The sequence below is a fragment of the Opisthorchis viverrini genome (genome assembly GCF_000715545.1).
Source record: "Opisthorchis viverrini unplaced genomic scaffold opera_v5_1, whole genome shotgun sequence".
In the NCBI taxonomy this organism is placed as follows: domain Eukaryota; kingdom Metazoa; phylum Platyhelminthes; class Trematoda; order Opisthorchiida; family Opisthorchiidae; genus Opisthorchis; species Opisthorchis viverrini.
In genome coordinates, this window is record NW_008751657.1 from 3345013 (window position 1) to 3356845 (window position 11833).

Sequence of the window (11833 nt, forward strand, 5' to 3'; positions counted from 1 at the left end):
TCTGCGTACTCGATTTCTGTGAGCGGAGGCCCAGGGAGCACTTCGACCCCACAGGCATTAGAGGCTGGTAGTGCGTCTTCCATGATCGTATCAATGACGAATTTGAAGAGGAAAGGTGAAAGAGGACAGCCCTGTCTGACACCATTGATGTAGTGAACTCAAAATAGAGCTTCCCGTAGACCTTTACACGGCTACGGGGATTGGCGTACAGCGTCTTAAGGAGGGTCAAGAATTTATGGGGGACACCTTTGCTCCACAGACACTGTCTCATTGCTGATGCGGCTGCGCACAACTGGTACCTTTTGAATGGCACTGGGCTCTTTGGTTTTGAATGTATTTCGACCGTATTGGGTAATGCGCTGACAGTCACGGTCGACCTTTGTGCAATCGGATTGTGCGGTTTTTCGGGCCGACCTTTTCTAACCCGTTCTTCCTCGGAGGAAGGCTGCACTGCTGCTTCCGTAACTATGGACATGCTTGTCGCCTGAGGGAAACACCTTACTGTGTTCACACTCTTATCGCAGAAGACAGTGTGACTTTGCTCCCAAACCGCCTCGTAGCACGATTACTCGTAGTTCGCGGTGTAGCTGCTCTCGGTCTGGCTGCTCCTCTTTGGCCTTCCTGACATTGTTGAACCTTGTGGAACGAAGTTCCAGCTAGTGTAGCCCGCGGGATCATTGCAGACCTCAAGCCCGACCACCATTTCAAGGTGGCAGCTTTAGGTCGGGCCGATGCCTTATGTTAGGACAACTCTGAAGACCAACCGCTAATGCAGTAATTACGTCAGCGAAGCATCATTGTTGACCACTGATGTCATGCTGTCGGTGGTGATGATGGTTTATGCAGTGATAGAACTCCGGCTGGTTCATCAGCGATGAGGAGATATAACTCGGTGTTTAGAGCGCGACCTTACTGACCGTAAGGTCCGTGGTTCGAACCCACTGTCTGCATCTCGACTTCTCCTGACTAAGCTTGGTCAACCTGTCAGTATCCCAGCCCTCAAGCTTCTTTCTGATGGCACAGCAGTTAGGCACCGAAAGCATGCTACAGCTGAACGATTTTTTCGAAGTTTTCCCACTCAAGTCCTGGACTATCAAACGTGGTTGATTTAACTCTAGCAAGCTCCTACAACACACAGCTAGCGCACAGTCACAACACGCACCTTCCACTTAAACCTGTTATTAGGTCTCTAATTTCAAATTATGGTGTTAAAAACCAGCATTGTCTATCTTATTTTCCCCAGATTAAACCGGTCTTATGACCCTCTATCCTTGTTGCAGCTTATGTGTTCCTTAGCCAAGTCAGTGGATCGTCCTACCCAATGCCAGTTATAATCCCGTGCTTCGCCCCTAATTGAACTATGCCTGTACCGCAGCAAATACGGGTAAGGTCTGCCAGTTGCGTGATGCCATGATCTTTCATTGTGGATAGGATTTCAGGGATAGCAATGAATTCGTCGAAAAAAGCGAGAAGGTTGATCCTTTTGCTTTAGAGTTTCCGAGTCGCTCCGTCCCATTTGTACAGGATTGCGAGGTAAAAATTGTGGGCTGTCTTAGTCTTCTTTTATTGTCACTAGGTAATCGGAAATGCAGACAAACATTCCGATCGATCAGTTCTAAAGGTCTTCGATAAAACGTTAGATCTACACTATGCCGTGAAAGTGTTTCACAAACACAGTCTAGTCAAACGGGGTCGGCGATGTGTTAAACAAACCATAGAAGAGGCTAGAATCCTTGTAAGTTTACATTTGGTTATCTCATGTCTGTATATCTACAGCGTAGGCTTAATCATCCTTTTGTGGTTGATTTTGTCGGTAGCTGGCAGAGTAAAACCAAACTTTATTTGGGTAGGTTTTTCCCTTATACTTCCTAGCTCAGCGTCGAGCAATGGAGTACCTTTCCGGAGGTGAACTGTTCGACTTGTGGAAACGTGTGTTACGCGTATCACATCCGTTGCTACGGTTCCTTGTTTCGCAGGTTGCACTAGCTCTTGGTAAGTTTCTCACTCATGACCCGCGCAAACTTTGTTCTCTTCAGACTATTTACATTCGAAGTCAGTTATACACCGTGATCTAAAGGTAGTGCTATGTTGTTTCATCATAAACGGAGCATTTTCAAGATGGAAAACATGATGCTCACTGAAACAGGTTACATCAAGCTCATCGACTTTGGGGCCTCAAAGCAAGTGGAACAACTTACTTCGGTTACTTGGACCATTTGCGGAACCCTAGCCTATGCAGCGCCGGAAATGTTAAATGGAACTGGGTACACGTATCTAGTAGATTGGTGGGCGCTTGGTATCCTTTGTCATGCACTTTCTTGTGGGGAGTATCCAATCCAACCGGTGCAAGATCACTTGACCATGCGTCGTAACTTGAATGCACTTATTTATAAACCTCCGGATGATTTGGAGCCAAGTCTTGGTAATGTCATCTGTCAGGTGAGTACTGTTGTAAAATGCAATCCAGTCGCCAAGCTTGGTAAAAGACTGTGAACCTGGTGTTGAATTCGATTATTGCATTTCTATGAACTTTGATTACGCTTCAAAGAGAAGAGGTATCTCTTGGATGAACTGGAATCAAGTTAGGTTATCCTGGAATTCTCTTATCATCATCTTTCTCCTTCACCCTTGGCATGGTGGACAGAAATACACCATAAAGGAAGAACGCTCTAGTGAGGTAGGGAAAAGAGAATCATCCGTACTTAAAAGTGTCAGAAACAAAGCGCCTTTGTATCCTTTCATTGCTGAAGTAAACGCATCCGGGCGCCTTTTGGATACCTAATCTTTGGGATTGCCCTTCCCCCAACATCAAACCGAGCATCGTACAACGTGAAAAAGTGGGCATGAAAAAGTCGACTTGAATACCCACACACGAGTGATGCAACCATTGATGTCTCCGCGCTTGGAGCACGTACACACCGTACTACCTGATTGTATATCCTCTGGCATGTACGAAAGTCTTGAAAACAGAACTAATTCTATCGATCGCTGCTCGGATTAGTTATACTATGGGAGCTAAGGTATTATTTATTATATCACATGGTGAACGAATATGTCACATCGAGCTGTAAATGATTGAAAGGAGCATGTTCGCGCATCGGAATGAGACAAATCAGTAGGTGGTCTATCGACCCTATTGCCTTGAAAAGATCCTCCAGTCGTAGACGAATTCAACACTTACGGTTCGTCAGTTTTCCGAATTTTGTCGTCCGTGAGTACTAGTAACCAAGTTGCTGCACTACCGCTCCAATCAACTGGAAGCACTGTCAAGATATGAGTGCCATTATCGCCCATGCAGGCGTTATTTTACATTGATGCGTATCAGTTTTGCCTCGGCACTATGACCTTTTGTTTCCTTTATGTGTTTCAGGATACAAATATTTTATTATCGTGGTTGAAAGTGAGGTTCTGACAACTTTGCCTGACACTACCAAACTTCCGCAACAAGCTAACTGGGCGTTTAGTTTGGTCACTGGAAATGGCTGCGAGAAATAGTTAGGTCATTTAAATGGCGTCCCTTACCTGTATGCTGTATCGAGACCTGTCGGTTGCGATTTCTTCGTTGTACGGAGCGATACTCGTAAAAACGAATTTCAGTTTCAGTTGACACCTTTGTGACCAAAACAAAAGAGTTTTTGGAGTAAAGCGCTCAGTTACAAATTTAATCGGTAGTTTTCAATCGAATGCGCGAGACACTAAGGCTAACTCAGTTCGCAGCTGCGTTGGCATTCAAGACGTCGAATAATTTTTTCTTGATTCGATGTCCATCATAAGGTTGCCGAAGATTTTTCGTTGAATGTATTAGTAGTATGGCATCAGTGAAAGGGTTTATTCCTTCAGAATAATAAATGTTGATCGACCAGCGAAGGCTGATACAATCCAACGTTGTCCGAACGACCGCTGTGAGGAATGAAACAATTAGAAGACTGCAACCGCGCTGTATTCGCTAAGTATTCCCTACCGACAACCGAATACAATGAAGTGCGTACTATTTTCTTAATGGAGCACCACTCATAATGTTACTGAAAACTCTCGAACAGCCCGCGAACAGTTCTCCCTTCTTAGGGCTCTTTAGGTAGGCGCAGTCTCCGAGCTTCATCTTGCACGATATTCGAGATTTTATGTTTAGGCAACAGGGCTGTGACATATAGGCAGCGCTGGTCCTTCAATTTTTGAGGGCTTATCCTTCAGGAATAAGTGAAGCAACTTCAGTTAGCCGTGGAAACAATTATTGTTAGTTAGTGTCGGCGGGTTGGCGTGCATGTGTGCGTAAAGTTGGGTGTTATCTACAGCCACCTATTCTGATAGCTTGCTCAACGCTGGCAAGAAGCATGACGTTTTCTTATGTGGCGACGAGCAGCAGATCAACAGTGGAAGTTCGATTGGATATAGCGCCATCCGTCCTTCAGTCACCGCAACCACATGACGTAGTCACGTGTTAACTAGCTCCTCGAGTGATGACTTCTCAGGTGGGAGTTTCACTCTTCTTGTGTGTGAGCTGCTTGCTGATTGTCGGCAGTGTGAGCTTTTGCGCCAGCCGAATTCTATTGCAGGTTTTACTGACATGTGTTAGATTGCATCTTGTCTGTTTCTTACAAAACTTACCACAGCCTTCTTACCTCGGACACAAATCTTACTTGTCGTTTTCTCTGTTTTCCCCAATTCTCAAAGTTGTTAGAGAAAAACCAAAAGGAACGATTGCATGGATGTGATGCGCTCCAATGTTCTGAATTTTTCAAAGGCCATCTGGACTTCGATGCTGTCGAGAAACAACAAGTATGATTATCTTAGTCATTCCGACCGCGTTTTTATAACCAGATAAGAACGTGGGTTGTTCCACCCTAGGATAGCTTGATTAGTTTTTTCAAATTATGCTTTCTGAACAAATAGAACCCTTATTGTTTTTAAACAATAATCACCAACCCACCGCGACGCACTACTACGCTCCTCAATAACGCACTGATGATGTAGCCTCGATTGGTGATGAAACGTTTGCAATCAAATTGTCCAGCTCAGCGAACAAGCCAACGACCACCAATAATCGCCAGCTTCGATTTGATGTTACAAAATTTATCGATTCCGGTATACGGCTTTGTGGCTCAACCCTGCCGTCATTCATTTGTCATTTCACGTTGATTACGGGGCTTTGGAATTAAGTTGCACTCATCTTGGCCGTTTCACTGATAGAAAGTTAAATTCATCAAACACGCGATATATCACCATTCAACAAGCCTGATTTGTATGGTTTACCCAGTTCACCACATTCCGGTCGCAATTCGTTCCTATTTTCCCCTTATTATGTACGTGACCATGTGATGTGATTTCGTGATTGACTAATGAGTGGCGCTATCTCCTGTCTAAATGAGAGTTAATCGTGCTGCTGATCAGCCATCCCTGGCCAAACGATTAAGTATACAACTCGAAACTCCGAGTTTCGTGGGATGCGCACTGCTGGTGATTCCGAACAAGGATGGGACACCTATACAGCGTTTATCGGCTTTGTAGCATGGACTGGCTTCACTGACAGGACGGAATCTCTATTTAATATTATGATGTTGCTAGGTCCCGTTAATTTTCCCGGTACCTAGTGTCGCCAGAAATTTTACACTACGACGCCATTCGCAGTAGTCTTGATTTTCGGTGCAATGAATAGGCTCACAGCTTACAGATGTCCCACAGTTTTAATTTGGTTTCCTGTTTTCTGAACCTAACGGGACCTATAGTTCTTTGGTTTCTAACTCGACTTATTCCTGGTTTACATCTAATTGCCCGCAGTATGATCCTGGGATTTTCTTCACCGATGATGATGTCGTTAAACTACCTGAATGTTCACTGAAACGACAGATTCAGGCTATCAAACGTCGATCCTCGCACAGGAGTGCTAATGGTACGAAGCAACCCGACCGCCGACAATGTAATAAATCGCAGAGGAGAAATTCGATTATCAGGGTTTCTGACCCATCAGGTGGAGTCCATATGGACTCAGTATCCAGGCCATCTGAATCTACTCACGCCCCGTCTGACTCATCCTTCCAATTCAGGTCCAACTCGAAGGTAGTTATGAGTGGAACGGAATCGGTGAATACGAATGCACCTGAAGCCATTTGCCACACTGTTAATGATCCATCAATGAGGAAAGATGCGTCGATTCGGGTTGTTAGGATACCTACAGCTAAAGTTTTGCCACAGCAGTGGGATTGTGCACGCAATTTAACCCGACCGATCCAACATACGCCTGATCTTGCTTCATCTGATAGTGCTTCACTAACCAGCCAGAGAATACGTTCTGTTCTGGATGTCTCTAAACAACGGCATTCTTACACCCATTCGGTCACTGATCTGAAGTCCGTGGAATCGCCTTTCAAATCAAGGAGTCGGACAGACGTGCGATTTATGAGTGATCGCCAACGTAGAATGTCTATTTCCGGATCGCGCCCTGTGAAAATAGTTCATCTGCTCAGACGTGGCGAATCCCTACGTGGTTTATCTCGTTTGTCAGTTGCATCCCAAGCGGTTCGTCAAAAGCGACCTTCGCTTTATCAAATTGTTCGAGAATTGCCGGTAGATGGACCACAGTTCAGAGGGTTACCGGTTCAGTCTGTTGTTGATTCCGCTCCTCGTCCAAAACTCACTACCGACCGCATAATCATCTGGCGACCTGGTTAGGTGTGTCGATATATCTGTCTTTCAAACATCATAATGTGTTTTGAAGATGATGAATCCTTACGGAATAAGTGATTGGCACACTCAAATATCGTGGAGCTTATTTTCCTTTTTAATTCTTGACTTGCGACCATTAAAGTTGTCCAAGATTATGCTGATTTTGATGCATGTATATTCAACTGTTTATGAATAACTTCATACCTCCAGACCATTCTGATTTGTTTTTCTGCTCTGTTTTCTTTTGAACATACATACTTCACGTTTTTCGCTAATCTGCTGTTTTCTGCAATTTCATCCTAACGTTGACTGTTTTGGTCTCCTGATATGAGGATTCGGGTAGAGTTTAAATTATTGGTTGAAAACTTATCCCAGAGGATTTTTGAACTAAATAGGTTAAGTTCAGACGTAACACACTACCCATAAAGTTGCCGAAAACTCTTCGACAGCCTTATTAATAATTTGCGACGTTTATGGCATCTGGAATACTGTACCAACTGAAACATGTCGCTGCTTGGTGCAACACATTCAGTTGAAGAACAGCATAAACGATAGGTACAGCTAGGGATCAGGTGAGTCTCCCAGATGTATTGTTGAATTTGGTAACACTTTACTTCGCATGAATGAGCTTTCTTAACCCACTTGGCATCATCCCACCAGTCCAAGAATGAGGATGAACTACCCGTTCCCCTGAATCGATTTCTATCAAACCGAGACAACAATGAATTTCCGGAATGAAATTCTTGAATACTCTTGATTTTTTAGGCAGCTGGTCACCATAATCAGAAGACAAAATCTCACTGAGCTGTCCGTGGTTTTTTTTCGCGAAAGTCGTTGGATCGACCACTGTGCCACGAGATATGTATTAGGTTGTTGTGACTGAGTGGCACACCCATGGTGTATCCCCGTCTAACCGAAAAGAGGTTCTTAAGCTATGTTCCGTGAGTACGGCAGTGAAGCATCGGTGTTGAACGTTGATATCACGCTGTCAATGATGATGATGATGATGAAGAAGATATGTCACGTGAAGCCGAAAGTATTCACATTAGGGGGATACTTCTTTGCTAAATGGCGGCTTTTTTCGATCAAATAACCAGGTGCTCTTCATTACAACTTTTGAACTTGTAGGCGAGTATTCAAATCACTTACATGGAAAGAAAGTGTATCTTGACACGTATAGGAAACACTTGCGCGTAAAATTCGAACTAAATGACACATGTCTACTCAATGAACGGATAAGACGGCGATAGAAGTGGTCGATGCGTTTGTACGAGCGAAAGGAGTTGCGAAAATGCTGCAGATTGCCCCACACCCACCGTCCAATACTACATGAACCAGCGATTCAAACGCAACTATCAAACAGCCAGCCTCGGCACCACCGTGAAATTCTCCAGAGTTATCAAAGCATATGTACGGAACTGCCCCACCACGTGCAGCATGTTTTGGCCCCGTCCAATCATATCTGACCAATCTCAGATGCTTTTTCCTTTGTACATTTTCCACCAGGACTACTTATATTATCATTGGTTATAGACGGGTTATGACACAATTCTGTTTGGTTTCACTAGGGCGAGATATCTCAGTGGTTAGAGCGCGAATTTACCAATCTAAAGGTCCGTGGTTCGAACCCGACCTCTGCATCTCGACTTCTCTTGTCTTGGCTTTGGCAACCTGGTAGTATCCCAGCCCTCGTGCTTCCTTCCGGTGGCATGGCAGCTAGACATCGAAGGAGTGCTACAGCTGAACGATTATCTTTTATTTTTTGGGCTCACTTAGGAAGCAGAAGGGATAAATCATATGGTCGTTGAGAGCCACTGAGCAACTCATTTTCGGTTTCGCCCCTCATTGGACTGATCGCTTGGCGCTATCCTCGGGTTTTCGTGAGATTTGTGCCAAATGAACACAAACTTGTCGAATCTAAGAAAGTGCACTCGCTTTTGAAGTGTCATACGCTTGACAGAACTCACCTGAGCCTCTCTATGTTCTCTTTTGAGTGACTGTTCCTCGGGACTGCCCCTGCATCAGCTTCAAAATGTCTTACAAACATTCCATCTGGAAAAAAACACCAGAATGATCCAATATTCGCTTTCTGCTTCATTACGTTGCGTTACGTGGCTTTGCCATCGACAGTTTGTTGCCTGTTCGTACATTCAAATAATGCCATAATTTCCTGTAACTTGGATGTGATGAAAGGTTCGTAGATAAGGATTCACGGATTGATACACAGGATAGAAGCTTTCGCCCAAGTTTCTCGGGTCGGATTTGTTCTTGCCGTTCGGTGGCTGCCGTTCACCTGAAATGCACAAGCGAAAAAGGGTGCAGGACTGCCCTATAAGTTCTCAGCATGAGGCAGTAAACTTGCCAGCGCGAAGGCTCATAAACAGCGTCTAATAGTCCTTTGAACTGGGTACCGAATGGAGTGTGGACAACCGTCGGAGGAAGTTTGTTTCACACAGCAACTACCAAGCATCTCCAATGTGGTGATAATCTGAAATACCTGGAGCTTCTCTTATGTGTAATTTAACTATCGCTCGGACATCAGTTCGTGGGGGAACTCCTTGGTCTGGGTAGCTGACCTCCAGTTGCATCCACTTTTGTATTTCTAAGGCCATCTAATCCCCAAAATCTACTCTGAAGATCTGAGGGCGTGCATCCTCATGCCGACTGATTGCTGCCATCCAGTCGGCTATTCGTTTTGTGCGAAATATCTTTGATTTGCCTCGTAAACACAAGCAATTAGCCGAGACATTTATTTTTTGAGAGTTGCTCAATTTTTCGCCGTTGCCGCACGCGTTTGGTGACTAATCAAGATGACGCTTACAAGAACGCCGGCAAACTGTGGCTTCCAACTTCGCTTGTGAAGTTTCTCTCTAAAGAAAGTTTGGAGCCTTTTCCTATGTCCTGCGGAATTCAAAGAAGTTAGGTGATGATACAGAGGTTAGTGGACGTTCGTTGGACAATCAAGCAGCTCTCGTTGTGACTCGATCACTGTGATACTGGAATAATGAAACACGCTTTCTACGAATTCATTCGTACCTTGTAGCAGACGTTCCAGTTGATCCAGATTTTCCAGTAACACTCAAATGGCAGAAGCGGAAGAACGGAGCAAAGCCCCTCTAAAAGGTTCCGGGATAAATAGAGGGACTTTCTAGGTAAGTGGATGAGATACTTTTATTGTCAGACCAAATTTAGGGGCAATAGATAAGCTACACCCGAGAGACGGGTTGAAAATTCCCCTAGGAGGAAACTGATGGCGGTATGGGCCGTGAGTGCAAGCGTTCAAGTGTTATATATGCTGTCTCATGGTGAGAAGGCCAGGATCAGCGAAGAAGCAGCGGAATGTGATGCAAACGCTCATCTACCCTATAAGTGCAAGTATTGTATTGATATAAGCAATCGGACTAACGTGCTTAGGATGTTCATCAAGGAGAATCTAACACATGAGGATATATGCAGCATTTTGCATATTCGTTTCAGGTAAATAAGGCCAACAAATGACTGGAAATCAACGCCATTTTTGCGGGGTACGGTGGTGTGGATGGTGGACGCGCGACAGCTGTCTTTCCGTGTGCCCATCAGCTTCGTGGTCGGTCGCACTATAATTTTGGTTTGAAAAAAGGGTAAAATAGATATATTCGTGCGTAAAAATTTTTGGCTGTTCCCCTGAATTCTGAAAAAAAACCTAAGTGGGCCTCAGATCTATCACCATCGGAAAGGTAGGTTTTGGCCCTGAGAGAAGGGAAATGTCAAAGCTGTCGCCTTAATTACGCACTGCACTTTTCTACGGGAGAAAGCCGGTTAGATTTCGGTTTGCGGTCGGTGAATACATTCGGTTTGAAGCTTTGCAAGACATTCGCTCTATTCTGCTTGAGGCGGAGCTCTGGAGGAAATGATCCGATCTAGACTGATTTCAGAATTCTTTTTACTTCATTCTATACCCGGACTATGTCCGCGCCCAAAATGAACTGAGAGTTGGTGTTAGACACCGGGAATGTGCTATGAATTTGCCCATTCAAGGATCGATACACAAGATCGAGGCTTTTGCCCAAGTTTCCCGGGCCAATTTTGTTCTTGTCCTACAGCGGCTGTCGTTCAGCTGAAGGGCACAAGTGAAAAAGGGTGTAGCACTGCTCTCTAAGCTCTCAGAGCAAGGCAGTATGCTTGACAGCGTGAGGGTTTGCGTAAACAACTCTCTAGTAGTGCTTTGAACTGGGTTCTAGAAGGAGCGTGGACAACTGTCGAAGGAAGGTTATTCCACGCAATAAAAAATTTTTGCCTGAGCTGTGAGCTTGAAGATCTTGCCATGTGCCCGCTGTGTTTGCTGATTAAACGGTGAAAAACCTGGTGGCCAAGTCTTGTTCAGACAGGGCAAAAGTCAGAATTAGGTCCCATCAGAGGCGACAATGCTCTAGGGGAAAGAGGTCAACCACCGCGTTTCTTAGTCCACGTATTTGAGGCTGGTGACCAGTTTCGTGGCACTTCGCTGGACACAATCAGTGCGGGTTACGTCTTTCGTGCGTCTTCAGAAGACAACTTGGTTGGCATATTCAACGAGCGGTCTGACGGCCGCATAGAGTATTTGGAATCCACGCGAGGTGCGCCGAATCATAAAACGGCGAATGCGTTTTGGGCCGATTTCTCATGGTGCAGTGAGAAGGATATGTCCAAAGAGAGCCAGATACCCGAGCCCTCTTTGGCGTCTATCGCCATGATGTCTTCCGTTCCTTTCTCACCGTGCATGACAAAGGCATTCACCGAGTCACTTCCAAATGACACGGACGCACTTTTCGTCATTCACAGAAAGGTGCTTTGCAGCGTCTACATCCATTTGGAAGGCACTGGCATCGGAAATCTTGGATTTTAAGTCGTAGACATGGACTTGCAAGAACATCTGGAAGGTCGTTGACGTAGACCAGAAACAGCAGTGGTCCCAGGACTGAGCCTTGGGGAACTCTAATGGAGACCGGCGCTGGAGAAAAGTAGGTCGAGCCTATTGCCTAGTAATGATCTGTATGTTAGGAACGCCTCGATCCAGTGAGGGATTTTCCCATGAATCACATGAGACTCGAGTTTGTGGAGCAGCCGGACGTGTGGGACCATATCAAATGCTTTTGAGAGGTCGAGAAATATGGCATCCGATGTGATTCCTCCTTGGCCTGGCTCGGGCTATCCA

The 11833-nt window shown here is 45.1% G+C and overlaps 2 protein-coding genes across 2 annotated transcripts in view; one reads left to right on the plus strand and one right to left on the minus strand.

Annotated features, from left to right (window-relative positions):
• The window catches only part of T265_00051 (hypothetical protein), a gene marked incomplete at both ends in the record, with an annotated part of 36654 nt that extends 27947 nt beyond the window's left edge, over window positions 1–8707 (minus strand). The window contains one exon of the mRNA XM_009163708.1: window positions 8628–8707. Coding sequence (XP_009161972.1) covers window positions 8628–8707 — 80 coding nt within the window. The remainder of the gene's footprint in view (window positions 1–8627) is intronic.
• Window positions 1361–6958, plus strand: T265_00050 (hypothetical protein; the record flags this gene model as incomplete). The annotated part of the gene is made up of 7 exons (XM_009163707.1): window positions 1361–1384; window positions 1577–1735; window positions 1878–1992; window positions 2037–2077; window positions 2119–2439; window positions 4672–4776; window positions 5776–6958. 7 exons carry the CDS (start codon window positions 1361–1363, stop codon window positions 6664–6666), a joined length of 1656 nt encoding a protein of 551 aa, XP_009161971.1.
• Window positions 8708–11833: the final 3126 nt, after the last annotated feature.